A 27,791-nucleotide genomic window follows, 5' to 3' on the forward strand; every position below is an offset into this window, starting at 1 on the left:
TCCCTTGATTGACCTTGTTAAGCCCACCCAGCGGGCTCAGCAGGCCAATTAAGGGACACCTGGTTACTGGTGACGTCAGCATAGAAACATAGAAGATGGGAGCAGGAGTAGGCCATTCGGCCCCTCGAACCTGCTCCGCCATTCAATGAGATCATGGCTGATCATCCAAATTTAGTACGCTGTTCCTGCCTTCTCTCCATATCCCTTGATCCCTTTAGTCTTAAGAAATATATCCAACTCCTTCGTGAATATATTAAATGGATTGACCTCCACTGCCTTCTGTGGTAGAGAATTCCACAGGTTCACCACTCTCTGGGTGAAGAAACTCCTCCTCATCTCTGTCCTAAATGGCTTACCCCTTATCCATAGACTGTGACCCCTGGTTCTGGACACCCCGACCATCGGGAACATCCTTCCAGCATCTAGTCTGTCTAGTCCTGTTAGAATTTTATAAGTTTCGATGAGATCCCCTTTCAATCTTCTAAACTCCAGCGAGTATAAGCCCAGTCGACCCAATCTCTCCTCATACGTCATTCCTGCCATCCCAGGTATCAGCCTGGTGAAGCTTCGCTGCACTCCTTCCATGGCAAGAATATCCTTCCTCAGATAAGGCGACCAAAACTGCACACAATACTCCAGATGTGGTCTCACCAAGGCCCTGTACAACTGCAGCAAGACATCCTTGTTCCTGTACTCAAACCCTCTTGCTACGAAGGCCAACATACCATTTGCCTTCTTAACCGCCTGCTGCACCTGCATGCTTACTTTCAGCGACTGGTGCACAAGGACACCCAGGTCTCGCTGCACTTCCCCTTCTCCCAATCTATTGCCATTTAGATAATAATCTGCCTTCCTGTTTTTGACACCAAAGTGGATAACCTCGCATTTATCCACGTTATATTGCATCTGCGATGCTTCTGCCCAATCACCCAACCTGTCCAGATCATACTGGAGTTTATCGGTATCCTCCTCACAACACACACGCCCACCCAGCTTTGTGTCATCTGCAAACTTGGAGATATTACATCTAGTTCCCTCATCCAAATCCTTAATATATATTGTGAATAGCTAGGGTCTAAGGACCGATCCCTGCGGTACCCCACTAGTCATTGCCTGCCACTCGGAAAAAGAGCCGTTTATTCCAACTCTTTGCTTTCTGTCTGCCAACCAGTTCTCTATCCAAGTCAATACCTTGCCCCCAATCCCATGTGCCTTAATTTTACATGCTAATCTCTTATGCGGGACCTTATCGAAAGCCTTTTGAAAATCCAAATACACCACATCCACTGGTTCTCCCTTATCAATTTTACCAGTTACATCCTCAAAAAATTCCAGTAGATTAGTCAAGCACGATTTACCTTTTGTAAATCCATGTTGACTTTGTCCGATCCGGTCACTTTTTTCCAAGTGCACTGCTATTACATACTTTATAATGGACTCTAGCATTTTTCCCACTACCGATGTCAGGCTTACCGGTCTATAATTCCCCGTTTTCTCTCTACCACCCTTTTTGAACAGTGGGGTAACATTAGCTACCCGCCAATCCATGGGAACTGTTCCAGAGTCATCGAATTTTGGAAGATGACCCGCAATGCATCTACTATTTCTAGGGCCACTTTCTTAAGTACCCTAGGATGTAGATTATCAGGCCCTGGGGATTTGTCGGCCCTCAATCCCATCAATTTCCCTAACTCCATTTCCCTACAAATACTGATTTCTATCAGTTCCTCCCTGTCATTAGACCCTATGTTCCCCGACATCTTTGGGAGGTTATTTGTGTCCTCCTTTGTGAACAGAACCAAAGTATGTATTTAATTGTTCTGCCATTTCTTTGTTCCCCATCATAAATTCCCCTGATTCTGACTGCAAGGGACCTACGTTTGACTTCACCAATCTTTTTCTCTTCACATATCTATAAAAGCTTTTACAGTCAGTTTTTATGTTCGTTGAAAGCTTACTCTCATATTCTATTTTCCCCCTCTTAATTAATCCCTTTGTCCTCCTTTGTTGAATCCTAAACTGCTCCCAATCCTCAGGTTTACTGCTTTTTCTGGCCAATTTATATGTCCTCTCCTTGGATCTTATGCTATCCCTAATTTCCCTTGTTAGCCACGGTTGAGTCACCTTTTTTGTTTTATTTTTATGCCAAATTGGGATGAACAAATTCTGTAGTTTATCCATGCGATCTCTGAATGTTTGCCATTGCCCATCTACCGTCAACCCTTTGAGTGTCATTCCCCAATCAATCCTACCCAACTCGCACCTCATACCATCGTAGTCCCCTTTATTTAAATTCAGGACCATAGTCTCTGAGTCAACTATTTCACTCTCCATCTTAATGAAGAATTCTATCATATTATGATCGCTCTGACCCAAGGGGTCTTGCACAACAAGATTGCTAATTAATCCTTTCTCATTACATAATACCCAGTCTAAGATGGCCTGATCTCTAGTTGGTTCCTGTCAAGAGCTTTTGACAGATGAAAAATCAGCGTTTGACAACTTTGTGAAGCTGTCAAACACTGACGATCTGTCTTCTAACTTGAGTCCTTCTATTCAGACTCAGTTAGAGAGCTCTCCAGACCAGAAAGCAGAGGCTGCAGCTTTTGACAGTTCAGCGGCCATTCTGCTTTTGGTGCCGGTGAGCTGAGGGACTCCCGAGAACTGAAGGAAGGAAGCCTGCAGGAAAAAGTAAAACTTATTAAAACACTTTACACTTACCTCACACACTTATCTCTGCACACATGCACCCATCACTCACCTGCACAACAGACATCTCGACCACTCCAACCCCTGCAGACCGACGGGCCGCCTCGCTAACTTGACATGGTTCGGAGCCGTCGGACAGCCCACACTTCAGGGCTAAAAATAGGGATTAGGCAAAAAACTGCCTGTTAACAGGCAGTTAATTGGCACTAATCCCCTTCCTGCCTCGGGGAGGCGGATCCCAGCACAGGTCGGGAACCCGCCTCCTGGGACATTGGCACGGAGGCGGGTTGGAGGCGGGATGGGTTCCTGCCCCCCAATTCTGCAATTTTCCCACCACTCCCACCTCCAAACCCGCCTCCTCGGGGCTTGGAAAATCGAGCCCTACGCCTCTATTTATGAAGCCCAGTGTCCCGTATGCTTTTTTAACCGCTTTCTCAACCTGCCCTGCCACCTTCAACGATTTGTGCGCATATACCCCCAGGTCTCTCTGTTCATGTGAAGGGATATTTACTAGTCCTCGCCCTTTTAGGGCTACCCCGGATCAGGCATATTTCTCAGACGTTCACTTTCAACTAAAGTTTGAGGTAGCCAAATCCTAAAGACGTTTAATTGGGTTTAAAGGTCTGGGCTATCTCTCCCTAAAGGAAAGGAACATCCCGAGACTGTTACCGTCCTCCAGATAGCACTTTTAATAAGTTTAGCTAGACTGTAACGTTCCAGATATTATGAGGGTCCGGAAAACTCCCTCAGAGTTCTGCAACTCCTCACCAAAGAGTGTACAGAGATTGAGTTTGCGAGTTTTTGATACAGAAGTCTTATGTGAGACAATTCTAAAAATATATAGAGATTTATTAAAGAACCGACATGCAATTTACAGTTGGTGAGTCAATCGCAACAGTAACCATTCTAAAAAGAGAAAAAGTGCTATCTTATTATTAACAGAGAATCTTACTTTTAAATCTTAACTTCACTACAGTATTACAGTTCTTAAAATTCTTATACAGGATATCCACCAATATCAAACACCTTTGATCCCCGAGGTACAAAAAGTGGAAGACTACAGAGCCGCCTTTGAAGCCGAGAATCGCTTTGCCCGATTTGAGAGTTCAATATTTATACCCTTTCCAGTGGTATTTCCTTTAAGGTTTTCTGCTGATGCAAGCTAATTATCTCTAGTCATTTTTCTGCCGACCTCTGCAATTCTTACTGCCACCTCAGCTGGTCGCATTACAGAATCTTGTCTCATCTCCAGGTGTTCTAAGTTTACCATATAAAAACGGTGTGATGACAGTTGTTCCTTACTTTATGTCTCTTTACGAGGGCAGATGTTCCTTATCTTATGTGCTTCTTTATGAAGTATAAATTAGAACACCTAGGGGGAAAAATTCAGTATCGCCCCGTTTGGGGCGCCATTATCGGCCGTGCGCAAAATTTAGCGCCTGGCGCTAATTATCGCCTCCGACTGCAAACTTGGCTTTTATCGCCCCTGAAGATGATTCGAGCGCTAAATCAGGCACTTCCCACCTGTCTTAAGGCGCAAAGGCCGAGGAGCGAGGCACTACCTTAGAGCGCTGGCGAAGCAAGGAAGGGCAAATCAAAATGAACCTGCAAAGTGCTGCTCAGTACCTCAAACTCCTTCACACAGCGTTGAATCTCTCCAGAAGTCTCTCTCTCTCTCTCTCTCAGAATGCGTGGTGCAAAAATGTCACCAACAAAAAAAGTCAGGAAGCGGTCGCCTCTAAATAGCGCTCCCCCAGTCCCTTTCTGACTGCAAAACGCTCCCCTCAACCTGTCATTTCTAGCGGCAGGCGGTAAGGCAGGGGGTGCCACTCAATATCCGGTCCGGGGCGCTACCGGGGCATTGTGCACTCGACTGACGTCACGATCTGCCGGCGCAGGAGATCGTGGCGGTAGTTTTTAGCGCTGCCGCAAAATGTCTAGTTAATTTCGCGAGTGGCGCAAACATCGCCGCGCCCGGGCGCTAGTTGCTTTGCGCCCTCTTAAGTCGCTAACAGGAGGCGCAAGCAACTGAATTTTCCCCCCCTTATCCAGGGTGAACCATTGTTTTGTTCCCAAAAGTTCAGCTTGTCGGAGCCCTTCACCTTCAGTTTCAATAAGGTTATTTATTCAGGGTCAACAACTATCTTATCTCAATAGCCAGAATGCTTTCATAACTATTTCATAGTTAGGTTTTTAAATTTTCCAAACCCAGTTTGTCATGTTTTAATAAAACCAGATTTCTTTCATAAGATGGTGTATTTTGGTTATATAAGATAGATTATATGGCGTATTCCTTCACACATGCACCCCCTTTAAAATTGTACCATTTAGTTCATCTTGAATTAGCCTATATTTCCAAAGGAAACAACCTGAACTTCCTTAAACTTTCTTCATAAAGCAACATCAGGTCCATGTGACTGCACTGATTCAAGTACTCAACATGACATCAATACCTCAAGCATAGTTTAAATTGCCTTTGACAACAGATGATTGAAATGGCTCAGCGTTTAGTGGGATCTGAGGTACTCATGTCCAGTGCTCAGCTGGTGTCTGATGACAATTTTGTGCTTGTTATTCTTGAAGCTTTTCTGACTAGATTCCTCTAATAGCAGGTACAAGCACTCGCCCTTCTGTCCCTCACAATCTAAAATTTTATTTTTCTCTCTTCCAGCTGAATTCTGTAACCCCCCACCTACCTCCTTAAGGGTACGGTAGCATAGTGGTTTTGTTACTGGACTAGTAATCCAGCCAGGCCTGGACTAATGATCCAGAGACGGGAGTTCAAAATCCCACACAGCAGGTGGGGAATTTAAATTTAGTTAAATAAAGCTGGAATTATAAAGCTAGTGTCAGTAATGGTGACCATGAAACTACCGGATTGTCGTAAAAACCCATCTGGTTTACTAATGTCCTTCGGCAATCTGCCGTTCTTAGGCAATCTACCGTTCTTACCCGGTCTGGCCTATATGTGACTCCAGAGCCACAGCAATGTGGTTGACTCATAACTGCCCCTCTGACATGGCCCAGTGAGCCACTCAGTTGTACCAAACCGCTATAAAGAAGTATAACAGCACTGTGGGAGTAACCCTCACCACATGGACTGCAGCGGTTCAATAAAGCAGCTCACCATCACCTTCTCAAAGGCAATTAGGGATGGCAATATATGCTAGAGCAATGCCCACATCCCGTGAATGAATAAAAAAATCTCCCCACCCCCACCCCACCACCTGCCGAATCAGGCATCTCTGCCCCTGAGCCAGGATTGAGTAGTTAAAATGCCACGGCATAACTGACTATTGACTTTTCCCTCTACCAGTTGTTGCATCTTTGCACTTGGAGAATAGTGTGAAGTAGTGCAGAAGAGATTTACTGGAATGGTGCCAGGGATGAGGGACTTTTGTGGAAAGACTGGAGAAGCTGGGGTTGTTCTCCTTCGAGCAGAGAAGGTTAAGAGGAGGTTTGATAGAGGTGTTCAAAAACATGAAGGGTTTTGATAGAGTAACTAAGGAGAAACTGTTTCTAGTGGCAGAATGGTCGGTAACCAGAGGACACGGATTGAAGGTGCTTTTCAAAAAAAGCAGAGGCGACATGAGGAAGCATTTTTTTTTATGCAGTGAGTTGTTATGATCTGGAATGCGCTGCCTGAAAGGGCGGGGGACGCAGATGATTCAATAGTAACATACAAAAGGGAATTGGATAAATACAAGAAGGGAATAAATTTGCAAGGATGTGGGGAAAGAGCAGGTGATTGGGACTAATTGGAGAGCTCTTTCAAAGAGCCGGCACAGGCATGATGGGCCAAATGGCCTCCTTCTGTGCTGTATCATTCTGTGATTCTATGATAGTGGAAGGATTTTCAGGCTGATAGACCGTGATGTGAACACACCTGCGGCCATCTTCCAAAAGGTGCAAGGTTGGAACCCCACTCCAGGCGGTCCCGGCAACTGGAGACAGGAGCTCCAGCTCTGAATTCCATGTTCAAATCCAGCGGGACACTCGCATCCGCTGGGTGTGGGTGGCACCCCTCCTCTCAACAACAACAACAACAACTTGTATTTATATAGCACCTTTAACATAGTGAAATGTCCCAGGGCGTTCCACAGGTGCCTTAACAAGCAAACTTTGACACCGAGCAACATAAGGAGATATTAGGGCAGGTGACCAAAAGCTTGGTCAAAGAGATAGGCTTTAAGGAGCATCTTAAAGAAGGAAAGAGAGGTGGAGAGGCGGAGAAGTTTACAGAGGGAATTTAGGGCCTAGGCAGCTGAGGGCACGGCCGCCAATGGTGGAGCGATTAAGATCCAGGATGCACAAGAGAGCAGAATTGGAGGAGCGTAGTTATCTCTGAAGGTTGTAGGACTGGAGGAGGTTACAGAGAAAGGGAGGTGTGAGGCCATGGAGGGATTTGAAAACAAGCACAAGAATTTTTTAAATTGTTCAGCCATGAGCCAATGTAGGTCAGTGAGCGCAGGTGTGATGGGTGAACGGGACTTGGTGCGAGTTAGGATACGGGGAGCAGAGTTTCGGATGAGCTTAAGTTTATGTCGGGTGGAAGATGGGAGGTCGGCCAGGAGTGTATTGGAATAGTCAAGTCTGGAGATAACAAAGGCATGGATGAGGGTTTCAGCAGCAGATGAGCTGATGCCAGGGCGGAGACGGGCGATGTTACGGAGGTGGAGATAGGTGGTCTTAGTGATGGCATGGATATGTAGTCGGAAGCTCATCTCGTTGTCAAATATGAGACCATGGTCGCCAACAGTCTGGCTCAGCCTCAGACAGTTGCCACGGAGAGGGATGGAGCCGATGGATTGCAGGAACCCATAAACCTTCCCACCATATAGGACTAACCGGAGTGAATTGCTCCATTTTATTCAGCCCTATTACACTGCAAATTCCAGCTAAGTTATTATTCAGTGACCTGCCAGCAGCGTGAATTTCCCAACAGGAAATCAAACGTTTAGGATTCTACCATGCGGAACTCGACTATTTCCAAAAGAAAAGTATCACGCCATGAAAAAATTGCTTTTGAATTCCTCAGAGCTAATACTTTCCCCCCGCACAGTTATTTTATTGCATCTGATCCTCAGCAGAATTGCTTAAAAAACACAGGAAAAAAACCTCAGTGAGTTCTCCCGAGTGCATGTCACCAGCGATAAAATAGCATTAGTTTCACGTTGTACAGATTCGTGCACTCGACATGTCATCAGAAAGGTTGGGTGAATTCCCCGGTGACAAGCAGCCTAAATTGGTGACAGGTGTTCGAACCTATGCAGTGGAATCTCAGACATTCGCATGACCTTTGATTCATCCGGCTCATGGACCAGGTGATGAGGTCCTGGCAGCGTTGTTACACTCTTCTGCCTGCTGCATAGATTGGGAGCTGATAAACCACTCAGAGCTCCTCGTTCAACAACAACTTGCATTTATATAGCACCTTTAACGCAGCAAAACGTCCCAAGGTGCTTCACAGGAGTGTTATCAAACCAAATTTGATACCGTGCCACATAAGGCGATGTTAGAGGAGATATTAGAGCAGGTGACCAAAAGCTTGCTCAATCAGGTAGGTTTTAAGGAGCGTCTTAAAGGAGGAGTGAGAGAGGTAGAGAGGCGGAGAGATTTAGGCAGGGAATTCCAGAGCTTAGGGCCCAGACAGCTGAAGGCACGGCCACAAATGGTGGGGTGAAGAGTGGGGGGGATGCACAAGCGGCCAGAGTTGGAGGAACACAGAGTTCTCGGAAGGTTGTAGGGCTGGAGGAGGTTACAGAGATAGGGAGGGTCGAGGCCCTGGAGGGATTTGAACACAAGGATGAGAATTTTTAAATTGCGATGCTGCTGGACTGAGAGCCAATGTAGGTCAGCGAGCACAGGGGAACGACTATCGGATGAGTTGTATGAAGGGAAGATACTCCGATACCCCCAATACCATTCAGGCAGCCGAGTTGAATATTTCTCCTTGTATTTTCCCTCCTTCATCTTTTCACAACCCAATAAAGAATGAAAGAACTTGGGGGCAAAGTTGGGTCGTGCCCCCTTTGGGGCGCTAACTTTGCTGGGGCGCTACTGGAAGCACCCGAAGTTCACCGGTAACGCCCTGCCTCCCTCTTGGGCGCTGCGAGTGAATATCGTGGCGCTAAGGCATGTCGCACAGCGGTACTGCAGACCTTCCTCCCCTTATTAAAGGGGAGGGGCCTAGCGCAGTGCATCCCGGGGCCCAGCTGGGCCACCAGGGAGCAGAGTGACGGCAAAAGAGCCCGGCACCCCTCTTAGGGTGCTAACAGGAGGCGAAAATCAACCAAATTTTTCCCCCAAGTGTTTTTGTAGCACCTTTCACAACCTCAGGATGTCCAAAAGCGCATCACACTAAAGAAATATTTTTGAAGTGAGGTCACTGTTGTAATGCAGGAAACATGGCAGCCAATTTGTGCACAGCAAGCTCCCACAAAGACCAATGAATGACCAGGTTATTATTTTAAGAGGAGCACCCATAGAGGATACAGGTTTCTTTCCCTATAACCCACCAATACTTGTTAGATACTCTCAGATACTCTCTAACTGTCTCAGAGGAATGGGTTCACCTATGTGTACTAATTCTCAAACCAGCTCGCGCGTACTGACTTTGGAAAGTTGGATTTTCAAGTACAAGTCCTCGAAATGGACTGGGGCACCAGGACATTTCCCTGTAGGGTGGTGAGCACACTGCAAAGTGGGTTGGCTGTAATCCCATCTTCTTCACACTGTATGTTACTTGATCCTGTTTATGCGCAGGGAGATTATAAAGTGTTCCCGATTCTCAGAATATCCGAGATGCCGGTGTTTTGCGACTATGAGGAGATGTCAGGTCTCTGGTTTGATTCCAGCAGGCGAGACCCTTTTAATTACAGATCGGCACAGACTTTAGAGAAAGTCTGCAGAACAAGTCACGCAGGCAATGAGCATGGAAGCCTTCTGTGGATAGTGGGCTCCAATCAACCAAAGCGATCAGTGCAGACTGGTTGACAGGGGAATTGGTATTTGTGTCCTTATGCTGTCGGGGAAAAATGAGAAAAGAAGCGTAATGAAATCATAATGAAATCAGCGACATCAATTTCTGCTGAAGGTCAACATGGAGTACAGATGGAGAAGTCATTTTAAAAGTGTCTCATTTCGAGCCCATTCCGCACACTCTTCACAATATATTTCCACAGTCGATATAAATCCTTCTTTCTGTTTTACAAGTACATCCTGGCGCCCTCCTAAAACACGTCATTTCAATTCACCACAACAGTTAAAGCAGATCAACAAAGAGAAAAATAGAAGCATCAGCCAGTAACATCAGAGCAGAGAAGATTAAGGGTGATCTAATAGGGATGTTGGGAATTATGGAAGGATTTGCTATGATCTGGAACGCGCTGCCTGAAAGGACGGTGGAAGCAGATTCAACAGTAACTTGCAAAAATGGAATTGGATATAGACATGAAGGGGAAAAAAATTGCAGGGCTACGGAGGAAGAGCGGGGGGAGTGGGATTAATTGGACATCTCTTTCAGAGAGCCGGCACAGCCACAATGTGCCGAATGGCCTCCTTCTGTGCTGCATGACGCAATGATTTGAGAGGGTAAATAGTCAAAGCTTATTTCCATTGGTCAGTGAATCGATAACAAGAGGGCATAATTATGGGACCAGTACTAAAAGCATTTTAGTCACCCCTCCTAATATTTCCTTCTTTGGCTTGGCCTCAATTTTTGTCTGCTAAAGCTTCTGTGAAGTTCCTTGGGACATTTTTCTGTATTAATGGCGCTATATAAATGTACGTCATTGCTGTTGATGTTGTAATGGAAAAAGAACTACATTTAATAAGGCTGAAAACCATTGCCTATGCATCAGCTGAATCTCTGCTTACAATCTTCCCCTTACAGACTAGGGGGGGGGGGCGGGGGAGGAGGGGGTTATCGCTATAGATGCTGATTAGTGTCATAATGGCAGGTTGAGATTGAGGGGGAGGGTCCACAGGTCCGTGTCACCAAGGAGAGGGGAGGGCTGGTTTTTGTACTGTACACACTGGACCAAATTTTCGGTGTTGTCTTTGATTTGGCCTTTAATATTTTGCTGATGTTCATTAATTCTAGGGCCTAGAAATTCGGTATAGCCGCGTTTGGGGCGCTAGTCCTGGCGATGCGCAAAGTTTAGCGCCAGGTGCAATTTAGCGCCACCTAGCATGATATTGGGTTGCAGCGCCCCTAAAGGTGATTGCGGCGCTAAATCAGGCACTGCACGCTACTCTTAAGGCGCTAACCTGGCCGCGCAACCCAATTTCGCGGCGGCGGGGCACAGCGAAGGTGCTGTCAATAATCACTTTCCCTGAGACACACTGGCGCCGGCCAGCTCTTAAAGGGGCAGGTCAATTGGCATCACCAGACACACTCACTGCCTTGTAGGCCTTCAAAGCGGTGGGAGCCTACCTGTGGCGCACCAGCCTAGCAAGACATGGAAAGGGTGAGGCAGAGGGCGGAACGCCTCACTGATGGGGCATTGGATGCTTTGGCTGGCACAGTGGAATCAAGGCCAAGGAAGATGATCGGAATGTGATTTATGTTTTGGACAGTCTCCCGGGTGTGAGAGGCAGTTATGTGTCAGTGTATTACTTTTGCTTTCTGTTGCCATAGCTTTCTCATGTTTGAAGGAACCACATTTTGTGTAATGAAACACTTTCTTCATTTACAATGGCCATGCCTTCTATTTACATGCATCTTGCCCTTCACAGGCTTGGGGGTATCAGACCGGTTCCATTCCTGTTCTTGGAATGGCAGCAAGCATTCCGTGAGAGGGGCCTAGAAGCTACTTCTGATCAGCCTCTGACGCGCAGCCTGAGAAGAGCCGCTCGCGTAGAAGTTCAGGCCAGCAGGCATCTTCTCAGCCACCGACAGAGATGTCCTGCGCCTTATCTGAGGCTGCAGATCTGGCTGAAGCAGCTGGCACAGCTCAGTCACCACCTCCTTTCTAAATCGCAGCCTTCTGACACACTGCTCCTCCGGCATGTTCATGTAGGAAAACTGCTGTCGGAAAACCCTGCCAGCATAAGGTCTGCTGTGGCGACGTCTGTTGGCCCTCTTCCGTCTGACCATGTCCGCCCCCCTCTCCCAGCGTCTCAGTGCCCTTTCCAGATGATTCAGCAGCAGGACGTTCCCCTCCAATGCAGCCCCCATAATAAGCGCCCACAGGAAGGTTCCCCGTTGTCAAGGCTCACCAACAGCAAGGTGATGGTCAGAAGGCTGAAGATCATCTGCCTGCGCTGGCTCAGTGGTCAAGTGGCTCTCAGTGTGCAGCTCAGCAACTCTTTGTAGCTCTCGAGGAAGTTGTGCTCCAAAAATGGCTGCCGCTTTTAAACCACACCAGTCCCCTTTAAATAACGCTCCTCCAGCCCGAGAGCGACTTGGTAAGGTCCAGGTAAGCTGTCACTATTAGTGCCAGGCGCTACAGAGGGGGGCGCCACTGAATTTCCGGTCCGGGGTGCACAAAAGGCATTGCACACTCAAATGACGTCATAATCAGCCTGCGCCCATGAGCGGGCGCTAAGATTTAGCGCCGGCGCTAAATGCATGCTCAATATGGGACGAGGCGCCTTGCGCCCACCCGGAAATTGGCTAGCGCCCCACTTCTCAGCCTCTTTAGGCGTTAATCGGTGGCACTAACAACCGAATTTCTCCCCCTAGGTGTCAGTTATATATTTTGGGCACTAATATTTCGGGTAATGACAGCAAGTCACTGGAAGAGTCAGTGAAAGCTGACACTCGAGGGAAAGGCAAAAAAAACTTGGGACTAGGACAGCCCCCTTGTACAACAACAACTTGCATTTATACAGCGCCTTCAACAAAGTAAAAAGTCCCAAGACACTTCACAGGAGTGTTATAAAACAAAATTTGACATCGAGCCACATAAGGAGATATTAGGACAGGGCTTGGTCAAAGAGGTCGTTTTTAAGGAGCGTCTTAAAGGAGGAGAGAGAGGATGAGAGGCGGAGAGGTTTAGGCAGGGAATTCCAGAGCTTAGGGCCTTGGCAACAGAAGGTACGGCCACCAATGGTGGAGCGATGAAAATTGGGGATGCGCAAGAGGCCAGAATTGGAGGAGTGCAGAGATCTCGGAAGGTTTTGGGGCTGGAGGAAATTTCAGAGATAGGGAAGGGGCGAGGCCATGGAGGGTTGCAGCAGCCCTATTACCTTCTCCTTCTTAGGCAGTCCCTCGGAACCACGTTAAAAATGAATTCTCAGGTGACTAATGAGTCCAATGGGGGACCTACAGTCTCTGTCACAGGTGGGGCAGACGGTGATTGAAGGGGCGGGTGGGTGGGGTGCTTGGGTTGACGTGCGCTCCTTCCGCTGTTTGCGCTTGGCTTCCGCTTGCTCTCGGCAAAGAGACTCGAGGTGTTCGGCGCCTCCCCGGATGCTTCTCCTCCACTTTGTGCGGGATTCCCAGGTGTCGGTGGGGATGTTGCACTTTTTCAAGGAGGCTTTGAGGGTGTCCTTGAAGCATTTCCTCTGCCCACCTGGGGCTCTCTTGCCGTGTCGGAGCTCCAAGTAGTGCGCTTGTTTTGGGAATCTCGTATCGGGCATGCGGATGATGTGACCCGTCCATCGGAGCTGATTGAGCATGGTCAAAGCTTCAATGCTGAGCGAGAACACTGACGGTGCGCCTATCCTGCCAATGGATTTGCAGGATCTTGCGGAGGCAGCGTTGGTGGTACCTCTCCATTGCTTTGAGGTGCCTGCTGTACATGCGAGGCCATGGACAGTTGCAGCAGTCCTATTACTACCCTGGCTGAGAGTAGCTGACTCAGGGTAGACCCGAGATCAAAACTCGAATCTTGCTCAGTACGGCTCTGTATCACACCAACAAGGTTAAAAACAAAACAACAGTTCTTTTACCCAGTCAATCATTTGAATTATATATGAAGTGCACTCGTCAATAAGTTTAAGGAAGGACTTGCATTTATATGGGACCTTTCACATCCTCATCATGTACCAAAGTACTTCACAGCCAAAGAATTACTTTTGAAGTGTTTTGGAGGCAAACTCATCAGCCAATTGGTGCACAGCAAGTTCCCACACACGGCAATGAGATAAAGGACCAAATAATCTATTTTTAGTGGCGTTATTTGTGAGGGGATAAATGCTGTCCAGGAGAAACCTCTTACTCTTTTTCAAATAGTGCCGTGGGATCTTTCACGTTTCCCCTTAACAGGGCAGTTGGGGCCTTGGTTTAACTGAGATGAGGAGGAATTTCTTCACCCAGAGAGTGGTGAACCTGTGGAATTTTCTACCACAGAAGGCAGTTGAGGCCAATTCAATAAATACATTCAAGAAGGAGTTAGATATATTTCTTAAGGCTAAAGGGATCAAGGGATATGGGGAGAAGGCAGGGACAAGGTACTGAATTTGGATGATCAGCCATGATCGCATTGAATGGCGGAGCAAGCTCGAGGGGCCGAATGGCCTACTCCTGCTCCTATCTCCTATGTTAACATCATATTCGAAAGACAACCTCCTCCGGCAAATGCAGAATTCATTGAAGTGCCAGGTCTCGATGTTTGTGCTCGTGTCTCTGGGGTGGGGATTGAACCTGCAACCTTCTGACTCAGAAGTCAGAGTGCTGCCCACTGAGCCATGGCTGACAGCTTGATTTTGTTGCTGCTACTGAATTATTAGCAGCAAAGGAATTCCCCAAGATAATGAACAAAAATGGCATTGCTGGAAGACGCTGCAAAAACCGGCAGGGATTGAAAAAGAATTTTGGTGCAGATTTTCTTCATTTTTTTTAGGCGGCTCCCCATCATTGTTGCTGTCTCGTCATTGTGTGTTTACTTTCTTTGCAGCTGTTCCGTCCCGCCCATATGGTTTGCGAGTCCTCGCTGTATCGCAGACTATTGCAAGGATCTCCTTTACCAAGCCTGATTCTCACGGCGGTGTCCCGATACATCATTACCAAGTGGAGGTCAAAGAGGCGGATTCAGAAGATTGGAAAACCGTGAATTCCAATGGGAGTCAAAGTAAGTGACTGAAGTATCGCGCGGAGGACGGCCTGAGAGTGAAATAGAGGGAGGATGGAGTAAGATTTTAATGATCTCTGAGTTCTTGGACAAGACACCAATAGGCAGCAGCCAGTATGTTTGAGCAATAGATCAAGATTTATTAAGCACACAGCGTAATATACTTAATATTAGGCGATAGTTTTAACGAGTAGCTCACAACCCTTAGTCTCTGGAACCTCTCGGACACAGAAGATGTCATCTTAAGTCTGTTCCTTTGTTCTCGCAGTAAGTCTGTGTAAAGTTGTTCTTTGAGTATCGAGGTTTTAACCCTTTTTTTATCAACAGTTCATTTGGCCAGTGCCCAAATATGGTCTTTAAAAAAAACTCACCTTTTATAATTGGTTCTAATGGTCAAAATACCATTGTCAATCAGACTAAGGTAGTATCCCACCTTTCCAGTATTTTTCCACCAACTTTGCCATGTTCAGTGTTTTCTTGTTTATAGTTTTTCACCCCATTGGAATTTACTTTATCTCTTTCATTTCCAGCTTCCCTGGTACAAGGCCTTTATACCAAGGGCCCATATCAGCGCTGTTTCACTAGTCTTGAGATATCCAAACTATTTCACTTTAATCTACCAGATAAATAACTTATCTCCATGATCTCTCTCATTTTATGTCCTTATACTAATTATTTTTTAAATATCGTTGCAATTAGTTTTGGTAAGCGAATTCTAATTTCTACTTAGCATCATACAGGAAACTTTTTTTTATCCGGCACGGACGGGACCGACGTGGTGCCGGTTCATCAAAAATTCTGGATAACCGAAAGCTATAGTAAAAGATACGGAGCTGAGAGCTCCGTATAAAGCAACAAACCCTGTTGCTTAACAATGGCCACAAGTTGCAAGCGTCTCTGTAGCTTAGCAACAGCTGCAGCCACACCCTTGCACAGCAACAAATGGAGGAAGGCAAGTAATAAAAGTTACCTGAACCTACTCCTGAATTTTGCCGGTTAACCGAGATTTCCGATTATTTGGGTGCCGGTAAATCGAAATTTTCCTGCAATATGTTTTTTTAGCAATTTAACCTTCACTCGCAGCCTGTGGCTGTTTGTTATCAAAACTTAGTCAAAACTGCATTTTGAACAAGTCTTAGCGTTTTAGTTACCCAGGAGTAATTATGGGTAAAATTATTTGGTCAATGGCTGCACTTGAATTTATACATATATGACTCTCGTCTACTAAATATCAGCCTTTCATACAATGGTATGAGAGTGAAATAGAGGATGGTTCAGGAACATTGGCCTAGAAATTGGCCTGAGGCGCCCAAGCGGTGCAAAGTTCGCTTGTGCGCTGGAATTTGCGCCGCGATCGCCGCATTAGCGATCGCCACACGCTGCGGCATGGCGCGCTGCGGTACTGCAGGCCTTCCTCCCACTGTTAAGGGGGAGGGGCCTGCAACAGCGCGATCCCCGCTCGCGAGTGCCGGCAAATGAGCCCGGCACCAAGGAGAAGTGCCGGGCTCTCGGGAAACAGCCGGCAATGCCGCGGCGGGGGGGGGGGGGGGGGCGGGTTAGGAGGCCGGGGACGGAGGTGCTGGCAGGCGGCCGCCGAAAAAGGCAGCCGCCCCGCACCTCCACCTTAATTTGCGCCGCTGCTGGCACAGTAAGGCCCCGTGAACCAGGCGCGGGTAGCGAACGGCGCAACTGCGCCGTTCGCTACCAAATATCGCGAACGGGGTGCAAATGGGGCGCTGCACACACCGATGACGTCATCGGTGGCGGCACAGCGCAAATGGCTAACGCCACCATTAGCGCCCCTGCTGAATATCGCGGGAGGCGCAGCCAGTGGCGCTACAGCCACTGGCTGCCTCTTTAGGCGTTAAGAGGTGGCGCTACTCACCCAATTTTTCCCCCATCGTGTTCAATTGAGCGAGAGAGTTTTTCTCTCCTCTGCAATCACAGCAGTGCTTTTTCCTAACCTTGAAAGAATTTACACTCTTCCATTACATTTCTGTTTTCACACACTTTCTGTCTTCTTGCAATATCACTATTAAATTAGTGTCAATTTATTCCGCTTACTGAGTGAAAAAGTTCCAGAGTTTCAAAGTCCAGGAGAAGGATGAGTTAAACTGGAAGATTCTGTAATTTCAATGTCTTCTCTTCTTAGGCAGTCCCTCGGAACCGAGGATGACTTGCTTCCACATTAAAAATGAGTTCTCAGGTGACTGATGAGTCCAATGCAGGACCTACAGCCTCTGTCACAGGTGGGGCAGACGGTGGTTGAAGGGGCAGGTGGGTGGGGTGCTTGGGTTGACCTGCGCTGCTTGCGCTTGGCTTCCGCTTGCTCCCGGCGAAGAGACTCGAGGTGTTCGGCGCCTTCCCGGATGCTTCTCCTCCACTTTGTGTGGTCTTGGGCCAAGGGATTCCCAGGTGTCAATGGGGATGTTGCACTTTTTTAAGGAGGCTTTGAGGGTGCCCTTGAAGTGTTTCCTCTGCCCACCTGGGGCTCTCTTGACATGTCAGAGCTCCGAGTAGAGCGCTTGTTTTGGGAGTCACGCATCGGGCATGCGGACGATGTGACCCGTCCATCGGAGCTGATTGAGCTTCGATGCTGGGGATGTTGGCCTGAGCGTGAACACTGACGTTGGTGCGCCTATCCTGCCAATGGATTTGCAGGATCTTGCGGAGGCAGCGTTGGTGGTACCTCTCCAGTGCTTTGAGGTGCCTGCTGTACATGGTCCATGCCTCTGAAGCATACAGGAGGGCAGGTATTACTACTGCTCTGTAGACCATGAGCTTGGTGCCGGGTTTGAGGTCCTGGTCTTGAGATTCTGTGATATCAATGTAGGGAGGAGAAAGAACATAAGAACATAAGAAATAGGAGCAGGAGTAGGCCAATCGGCCCCTCGAGCCTGCTCCACCATTCAATAAGATCATGGCTGATCTGACCCTAACCTCAAATCTTCTATCACTCTGCATCCACCTGAACCCACGTGATCTCCCGGGAGAGGCGAAAAACCAGATAAAAGACCCAATGGCCAATTTGGGAGAAAAAAATCTGGGAAATTCCTCTCCGACCCATCTAGGCGATCGAAATCCTTCCAGGAGATCACTCTGTCCCTATATTTTCTGCAGTACTTACCTTCTGTAAAGGCGATCTCCACCCCAGCCAGGAACAGGAATAAAACCATCTCCTGAAATCTAACACAGAATTAGAACGCAGTAGGAGCAGAACCAGGCTACACGGCCCCTGGGCCCACTCCACTACCCACAGGGCCATGACCATTCCGAACCTAGACTCATGTCCAATTTCCTGCCCGCTCCCTGTAACCCTTAATTCCCTTTACTTCTAGGAAACTATCTATTTCTGTTTTAAATTTATGTAATGATGTAGCTTCCACAGCTTTCTGGGGCAGCAAATTCCACAAACCTACCACCCTCTGAGTGAAGAAGTTTCTCCTCATCTCAGTTTTGAAAGAGCAGCCCCTTATTTTAAGATTATGCCCCCTAGTTCTAGTTTCACCCTTCATTGGGAACATCCTCACCGCATCCACCTGATCAAGCCCCTTCACAATCTTATATGTTTCAATAAGATCGCCTCTCATTCTTCTGAACTCCAATGAGTAGAGTCCCAATCTACTCAACCTCTCCTCATATGACCACCCCCTCATCCCCGGGATTAACCGAGTGAACCTTCTTTGTACTGACTCGAGAGCAAGTATGCCTTTTCTTAAGTATGGACACCAAAACTGTATGCAGTATTCCAGGTGCGATCTCACCAATACCTTGTACAACTGCAGCAATACCTCCCTGTTTTTATATTCCATCCCCCTAGCAATTAAAGCCAACATTCCATTGGCCTTCTTGATCACTTGCTGCACCTGCATACTAACTTTTTGAGTTTCGTGCACCAGGACCCCCAGATCCCTTTTTACTACAGCACTTTTCAGTTTCTTGCCATTAAGATAATAACTTGTTCTATGATTTTTCCTGCCAAAGTGCATAACCTCACACTTTCCAGTATTGTATTCCATCTGCCAAATCTCTGCCCACTTACTTAGCCTGTCTATGTCCCTTTGCAGGTTTTTTATGTCCTCCTCACTCACTACTTTCCGTCCCATCTTTGTATCATCTGCAAACTTTGATATGTTACACTCGGTCCCCTCCTCCAAATCGTTAATATAGATTGTAAAGAGTTGGGGACCCAGCACTGACCCCTGCGGAACACCACTAGTTACTGGTTGCCAATCTGAGAACGAACCATTTATCCCAACTCTCTGCTTTCTGTTAGAAAGCCAATCCTCCACCCACGCCAGAATATCACTCCCAATCCCATGATTTTTTATCTTGAGCAATAATCTTTTGTGTGGCACCTTGTTAAATGCCTTTTGGAAGTCTAAATACACTACGTCCACTGGTTCCCCTTTATCCACCCTGTATGTTACTTCCTCAAAAAACTCAAGTAAATTTGTCAAACATGACTTCCCCTTCATGAAACCATGCTGAGTTTGTCCTATTAAATTATATTTATCCAAATGTCCCGTTACTGTCTCCTTAATAATGGACTCTAACATTTTACCAACTACAGATGTTAGGCTAACAGGTCTATAGTTTCCAGCCTTCTGCCTACTACCCTTTTTAAATAAGGGTGTTACATTAGCAGTTTTCCAATCTGCCGGGACCTTTGCTGAGTCCAGTGAGTTTTGGAAAATTATTACCAATGCATCCACAATCCCTACCGCTACTTCCCTCAAGACCCTAGGATGCAAGCCATCAGGTCCAGGGGATTTATCCGCCTTGAGTCCCATTATTTTACCAAGTACCACTTCCTTAGTGATTTTAATCGTATTTAGTTCCTCCCCCCCTAGAGCCCCCTGTTTGTCCAGTGTTGGGATATTCTTAGTGTCCTCTGCTGTAAAGACTGATACAAAATAATTGTTCAGTGTTTTTGCCATCTCCATGTTTCCCACCATTAATTTCCCGGTCTCATCCTCTAAGGGACCAACATTTACTTTAGCCACCCTTTTTCTTTTTATATAACTATAGAAACTTTTGCTGTCTGTTTTTATATTTTTTGCTAATTTACTTTTATAATCTATCTTCCCTTTCTTAATCAATCTTTTAGTTATTTTTTGCTGTCTTTTAAAGGCTTCCCAATCTTCCATCCTCCCACTAGATTTGGCTACCTTATATGCCCTTGTTTTTAGTCGGATACTATCCTTAATTACTTTACTTAGCCACGGATGGCTATCTTTTCTTTTACACTCTTTTTTCCTCAGTGGAATATTTTTTTTTTGGAAGTTGTAAAATAACTCCTTAAATGTACACCACTGATCATGTACCGTCTTACCCTTTAATCTATTTTCCCAGTCCACTCTAATCAATTCCACTCTCATACCTTCATAGTCTCCTTTATTCAAGCTCAGCACGCTTGTTTGAGATCCAACCTTCTCACCCTCTAATTGAATATGGAACTCAACCATGTTATGGTCACTCATTCCAAGGGGATCCTTTACTAGGACATTTTTAATTAATCCTGTCTCATTACACAGGACCAAATCTAAGGTTGCTTGCCCCCTGGTCGGTTCAGTTACATACTGCTCAAGAAACCCATCCCTAATACACTCAATGAACTCATCCTCAAGGCTGCTCTGCCCAATTTGATTTGTCCAGTTAATATGATAATTAAAATCCCCCATAATTATAGCTGTCCCCTTACTACAAGCCTCAACTATTTCCTGATTAATACTCCGTCCAACAGAGTTGCAACTGTTCGGAGGCCTATAGACTACACCCACTCGTGTTTTTTTCCCCTTATTATTCCTTATCTCCACCCAAACTGTTTCACTATCCTGCTCCTTTGACCCAATATCATTTCTCTGTATTGTAGTGATTCCTTCCTTTATTAACATAGCCACCCCACCTCCTCTCCCTTCCTGCCTGTCCTTCCTGATTGTTAAATAACCTGGTATGTTTAAGTCCCAGTCATGGTCACCCTGCAGCCATGTTTCTGTAATGGCCACAAGATCATACCCATATGTCGTTATTTGAGCCGTTAACTCATTCATTTTGTTACGAATGCTACGTGCATTCAGATAAAGAACTTTCAAATATGTTTTGTAACACTTAGTTCCTGTTTTTTCCCTTTTTAGTACTTTACTTTTTACTCCATACCTTCTGTCCCTTCCTGACACATTCTGTTTTTTAATTCCCCCACTGCTACCTAAGTCTATGACCTTCTCTGTTGTCATTTCTATTATTTGCTCTCTCGAAACCTCCCCCCCACTAATTAGTTTAAAGCCCTCTCTACAGCCCTAGTTATATTACAGATTTAGGAACAGCTTCTTTCCCAGGGCTGTCATCCTACTGAACTCCACAAATAAACTCTAAAGCCTGCACATCTGCCAATGCACTTTATTAGGGTTATGTTTATGTTAATATACTACAAGCCAAATGTATGTTGAATGTTTAAATGTCTTAATCCAAATGTACACTCTCGGGAGCCGCAAGCCTACATTTCGTTGTAGTGCATTTGTGCACTAACAATGACAATAAAAGTTGATTTGATTTGATTTGATATGATTCGCCAGGACTCTAGTCCCAGCTCTGGCCAAGTGGAGTCCGTCCCAACGGAACAGCTCCCTCCTGTCCCAGTACTGGTGCCAGTGTCCCAAGAAGCAAAACCCATTTCTCCCACACCAGTCTTTGAGCCACGCATTTAACTCTTTAATTTTATTTATCCTAGCCAAATTCGCTCGTGGCTCAGGTAATAACCCAGAGATTATTACCCTTGAGGTTCTGTTTTTTAGTTTGACCCCTAGCTGCTCATACTCCTTTAACAGAACCATCTTCCTTGTCCTATCTACGTCGTTTGTACCAACATGGACCACGACAACTGGATCCTCCCCCTCCCACTCCAAGTTTCTTTCCAGCCCAGAAGAGATGTCCTTAACCCTGGCACCGGGCAGGCAACACAGCCTTCGGGACTCCCGCTCTTGACTGCAGAGAACCCTATCTATCCCCCTAATGATACTATCCCCTACCACTACAACATTTCTTTTTACTCCCTCCACTTGAATGGCCCCCTGTACCACGGTGCTGTGGCCAGGTTGCTCATCCTCCCTGCAGTCCCCGCTCCCGCCCTCACAGGGAGTAAGAACCTCAATCCTGCTGGACAAGAGCAAGGGCTGCGTCTCCTTCAACACTACATCCTGGATCCCTGTACCTTCCTCACTCGTAGTCACACCATCCTGTCCCTGACCACGGACTACATCTGCAGTAATTAACTTCATAGGTGTGACCATCTCCTGAAACATAGAGCCCAGGAACTTCTCCCCCTCCCTGATGTGTCGCAGTGTCTGAAGCTCGGTCTCAAGCTCCATAACATGGAACTTGAGTTCCTCTAGCAGCAAACACTTGTCGCAGATGTAATCACCGTGAGCCTCAATGGGGTCCACCGGCTCCCACATCTCGCAACAGCAACACATCACCTGCTCCATTCTATATAATTAATTAAATTTCTTATTATTAGTTATGAAGACCCTGCCCGGATATAGATGATAATATCACACCGCTATTCAATAGGACTTACCAACTTAAAGGTATAACAGAGAAGAGAAGGAAGAAAACCAACCAACCAGCTGATCACCAACCTCCTCCTTGAATACTGTCTGTGGGGCCTGTTTGGTTGACTCGTCTCGCTGCTCCGCTTCCGCAGTGCAGTCTAAGCCTGGGAGTGGGGGGAAAAACAGAGCAAAAAACACACCCTCACCTCCCACTTGCCCGAACTCTCCCACTTAGCAAAACTCCAGCAGCACTCAATGCACAAAGCACTCCGTGCACAGCACTAGCCCCGCCCCTTTTATACCCAGATTCTACTTCCGGTTTAAACTGCCCAATAGTTTAATATACCCTTAAAAAATTAAACTTACTTCAAATAATTGACTTTTTAACACACTAAAATTCACAAAATATACTTAAATGATTTTTCTCCCACTTAGCAAAACTCCAGCAGTACTCAATGCACAAAGCACAAAGAGCACAGAGGCTCGATCTCGAGAGAGAGAGAGAGAGAGAGAGACAGACAGACAGACAGACAGAGACAGAAACACACAAGAAAGAAATATTCAGAGGAATAAAATAGACCGATAAAGTGGAGAGAGACAAGAAAGCTTGCAACAGAAAAAGAATTTGGAGAGTGGAAGTGAAAAGAGGAACAACTATCAGAGAGCAAGCTTTTATTTTGTATCTTGTTCCAACAAGTGAGGGGATTAACACGAAACTCAGAAATGTCGTAAACAGTGAGGAGGATGGCAACAGACGTCAGGAGGACATAGGCAGCCTGGTGAAATGGACAGACACATGGCAGATGCAGTTTAATGCAGAGAAGTGCGAAGTGATGCATTTTGGTAGGAAGAATGAGGAGAGGCAATATAAAGAAAAGAGTAAAATACTAAAGGGGATACAGGAACAGAGAGACCTGGGGGTATACATACACAAACCATTGAAGATAGCAGGGCAGATTGAAAAGGCTGTTAAAAAAAAGCATACAGGAGCCTTAGCTTTATAAGCAGAGGTACAGAGAACAAAAGCTAAACCTTTATAAACCTCTGGTTAGGCCTCAGCTGGAGTACTGTGTCCAATTCTGGGCACCACCCTTTAGGAAAGATATCAAGGCCTTGGAGAAGGTGCAGAGGAGATTTACCAGAATGGTTCCGGGAATACGGGACTTCAGTTACGTAGAGAAGCTGGAGTTGTTCTCCTTACAGCAGAGAAGGTTAAGGGGAGATTTAATAGAGGCGTTCAAACTATGAGGGGTTTTGATCGAGAACAAAGGAGAAACTGTTTCCACTGGCCGGACACAGATTTAAGGTAATTGGCCAAAAGAACCAGAGGGGAAATGAGGAGAATTATTTTTTTTGCAGCGAGTTGTTGTGATCTGGAACACGCTGCCTGAAAGGGCGGTGGAAGCAGATTCAATAATAACTTTCAAAGGGGAATTGGATAAATACTTGAAGGGGAAACATTTGCAGGAATATGGGTAAAGAGCAGGGGAGCGGGGCTAATTAAAATGTCATGACCAAGTACAGAAAATAATCAAAAAGGCGAATGAAATGCTGGCCTTTATATCTCGAGGACTAGAATACAAGGGGGTAGAAGTTATGCTGCAGCTGTACAAAACCCTGGTTAGACCACACCTGGAGCACTGTGAACAGTTCTGGGCACCACACCTTAGGAAGGATATATTGGCCTTGGAGGGAGTGCAGCGTAGGTTTACCAGAATGATACCCGGACTCCAAGGGTTAAGTTACAAGGAGAGGTTACACAAATTAGGGTTGGATTCCCTGGAATTTAGAAGGTTAAGGGGTGATCTGATCGAAGTTTTCAGGATATTAAGGGGAAGAGATAGGGTAGATAAAGAGAAACTATTTCCGCTGGTTGGGGAGTCTAGGACTAGGGGGCAGAGTCTAAAAATCAGAGCCAGACCTTTCAGGAGTGAAATTAGGAAACACTTCTACACACAAAGGGTGGTAGAAGTTTGGAACTCTCTTCTGCAAACGGCAATTGATGCTAGATCAATTGTTAATTTTAAATCGGAGATTGATAGTTAACCAAAGGTATTAAGGGATATGGGTCAAATGCAGGTATATGGAGTTAAGTCGCAGATAAGCCATGATCTCATTGAATGGTGGAACAGGCTCGAGGGGCTGAATGGCCTCCTCCTGTTCCTAAGTTCCTAATTGGATAGCTCTTTCAAAGAGCTAGCACTGGCATGATGGGCCAAATGGCCTCATTCTGTATAGTATAATTCTATGATTCTATGCATGCTGGACGAATGTCACCAGATACGGGAGCAGTATTCAAATCTTGGATGGACTTGGGTTCTATAGAGAGTTCAGAATGCAGGAGCGACAGTGAAGTGTTTAGTACAAAAGAGGAATACCTGTCCTCCCAAAGCACTTTGCAGCCAATGTAGTCACTATTGAATGTAGGGAAACGCGGCAGCCAATTTGCGCACAGTGCAGTCCTACAAATAGCAATGTGATAATGATCAAATAATCTGTTTTAGTGATGTTGGTTGAGAGATAAATATTGGCCAGGACACTGGGGAGAACTCCCGTGCTCTTCTTCAAAATAGTGTCATGGGACTTTTTTAGGGGGCAGACTGAGCCGCCATTTAATGTCTCATCCGAAAGACGGCACCTCCAACAATGCAGCTCGCCCTCAGTATTGCACTCTAGTCTGAGTCTAGATTATGTGCTCGAGTCCCTGGAGTGGGATTTGAACCCACAACCTTCTGATAACAAGGCAAGAGAGCTGACACCTTGGTCATCAAGGTAAAAAATCCCCACTCAGGGAGACTTTGAGGTGTTTGTATAAGCTCTGTGAAACCACATTACCATTCTGATGTTAAGCAAGGTAATGGACCAGATTTTGCTCTCAAAAGAATAGTGAGGCTAATGGCGCTCTCCCTTATTTATGCGCAAATGGTCTAGGAACTTCAGGCGAGGGGCAGATGCACGGTTAAACATGAATGTTGCCCGAGTTCTGGCGCTTCGCTGTCAGCTTCACAGAAGCGACATCTTGCTGTCTGGCTCACCATTGAAATACATTGAATGGTATGAAGTTGCTGAACTTGCACGGTATATACGACCTAACCGCGCCTCAGAAAGGGGCATTTCAAGTCTAAGTACCCTTTTAACAACATGTTAAGCGCTAATTACTGCCATTTAACCTCTCTGGCACTGAAAATTAACTATTGGAAAGTTGTGGGTTCAAGTCCCACTCCAGAGACTTGAGCACAAAAATCGAGCTGACACTCCAGTGCAGTGCTGAGGGAGCGCTGCACTGTCGGAGGTGCCGTCTTTCGCATAAGACATTAAACCGAGGCCCCGCCTGCACTCTCAGGCAGACATAAAAGATCCCATGGTCTTTCTTTCTTTATTACAAATGTGGAGTCTCATTCCATCAGATTTTAATTGTTGGAGATTATTTTTTTATTTTTTTTAATATTCTTTTCCTTTCTGTCTCTCTCTCTCTCGCACACAATCCAATCTTTCTTTCCCTCTCTCTATTTCTCTTTCTGTACCTGATTTGACGTTGAATTCACCCACTCTAGTTTACATTTCTTTCTCAGTTCCCTATGCTGTTAATTTCTCAATCCTTCAATCTGATTGTTTAAGGAGATACACAGTCGCTTGCCTGGTTCACCCGGGTCCCAGATGCCCGGTTTCCCCTCGCTGCGCCGTTATCCACCCGCACTTTCAGCAACTTGACATGCCAAAACGTTGAAAAACCTAACCGCGTAAGTGCGAGTCTAAGCCATGGCAGATGCCATTAGGTGCCCTGCCACCTTATGAACCATTATATCTTAGACTGAACCCCAAAATACTAAAAGAAATTCAAACACAGGCTGGTATCAACTCAACAGCAAAAATGATGGGCTAGCACTTTTCAATGCCTCTGTTTTGTGATGGATTCTCATTTTTCTTTCAAGCCTGCAGGGTCACATAGATTAATTTTGTTTCTGTAATTAATAAATTATCCAATTTCACACCACTTAAAATCAGATTTCTGTTTAAAGATGCGTATTAGAGAGTTTACACTAATCCCAGCTATATGCAAAGCTATTACGTTTTCAGTAGGACAAATTGCTTTGCTGCAGTTCAAATAAAGATTCCCCAAGGCAGCACCATTTGGAGAACAGGCTGCGGACTTACGTCGCGCATCTCCTGTACCATTGCTCACGGGTTGAAAGCTGATCTCGGCACTATGCTTGCCCCCTATGCTGCTCCCCATTCGCTTTCTGGCTGAGCAGCACCTCACCAGGCTGTATCTCACCCGTCTCCCCCAGTATGTCTGTAGCTGCTGTGTATCTCGTGCATTCTCCGTTTGATAAAACAATGGCATAAGAACACGAGATCAGCTTGGATGACTAAGGCCCTTCAGCCCATTTAATCTCAGCCGACCAAAATGCTAGCCTGCCCCATACAGTGTGTAGTTCATCCTTAAATACGCCCATTGGCCTGACCTTAAACGTGATAAGGCATTGGTTGAATGCAAGTTCTTTCTTATGAATATGCGACCATCTGAGAAGGTAGGTTTAGAAAGAAAGAAAGACATGCATTTATATAGCGCTTTTCACGATTTCAGGAGGCCCCAAAACACTTTTGAAGTGTAGTCACTGTTGTAATGTAGGAAATGTGGCAGCCAAATTGCGCACAGCAAGCTCCCACAAACAGCAATGTGATAATGACCAGATAATCTGCTTTTTTTAGTAATGCTGATTGTTGATGTTGGTATTGGCCAGGACACTGGGGGAAAACTTCCCTGCTGCTTTTCGAAATAGTGCCATGGGATGTTTTACATCCACCTGAGAAGGCAGACGGGGCCTCAGTTTAATGTCTCATCCAAAAGACAGCACCTCCGACAATGAAGTGCTTCCTCAGTACTGCCCTGGAGTGTCAACCTAGATTTTTGTGCTCAAGTCTCTGGAGTGGGACTTGAACCCACAACCTTCAGACTCAGAGGAGAGAGTGCTGCCCACTGAGCTAAAATGACCAGTATAGAACTGTAACAATAGATAGTGGGAATCTGGAACTCTCCCCTCCAAAAATGCTGTTGAGGTTAGGTGAATTGAAAATTTAAAAACTGAGATTGATAGATTTTTGTTATCCCTACAACCCTCCGAGATCACCGCGCTCCTCCAATTCTGGCCTCTTGTGCATCCCTGATTTTAATCGGCCCCATCATTGGCGGCCGTGCCTTCAGCTGCCTGGTCCCGAAGCTCTGAAATTCCTTTCCTAAGCTTCTCGGCCTCTCTACCTTTCTCGCTCTTCCTTAAAGACCCTCCTTAAAACCTCCCTCTTAGACCTCACGTGTTCTAATATGATAACGCTCCTGTGAAGCGCCTTGGCACATTTTACTACGTTAAAGGTGCTATATAAATGAACGCTGTTGTTGTTGTTGTAAGGGTATTAAGGAATATGGAACTAAGGCTGGTAAAAGGAGGGTTCTTGTCAATTTTCTTCCTTGTTTCACTCTCCTAAAGGTACAGTGCCATAAGTTCCAGCTATC

The 27,791-nt window shown here is 46.0% G+C and overlaps 1 protein-coding gene across 3 annotated transcripts in view; it reads left to right on the top strand.

The window, feature by feature from the left end:
• ncam2a (neural cell adhesion molecule 2a) overlaps window positions 1–27,791 on the top strand; it is a 659,443-nt gene that overhangs the window by 258,159 nt on the left and 373,493 nt on the right. For all 3 annotated transcript variants that reach the window (XM_086007257.1, XM_086007258.1, XM_086007256.1), the window contains one exon: window positions 14,556–14,729. In XM_086007257.1, the coding sequence (XP_085863383.1) occupies window positions 14,556–14,729 (174 nt within the window). The remainder of the gene's footprint in view (window positions 1–14,555; window positions 14,730–27,791) is intronic.

Source organism: Somniosus microcephalus, chromosome 14 (assembly GCF_052327205.1).
Source record: "Somniosus microcephalus isolate GS21.2 chromosome 14, FLI_Smic_1.0, whole genome shotgun sequence".
NCBI lineage: Eukaryota > Metazoa > Chordata > Chondrichthyes > Squaliformes > Somniosidae > Somniosus > Somniosus microcephalus.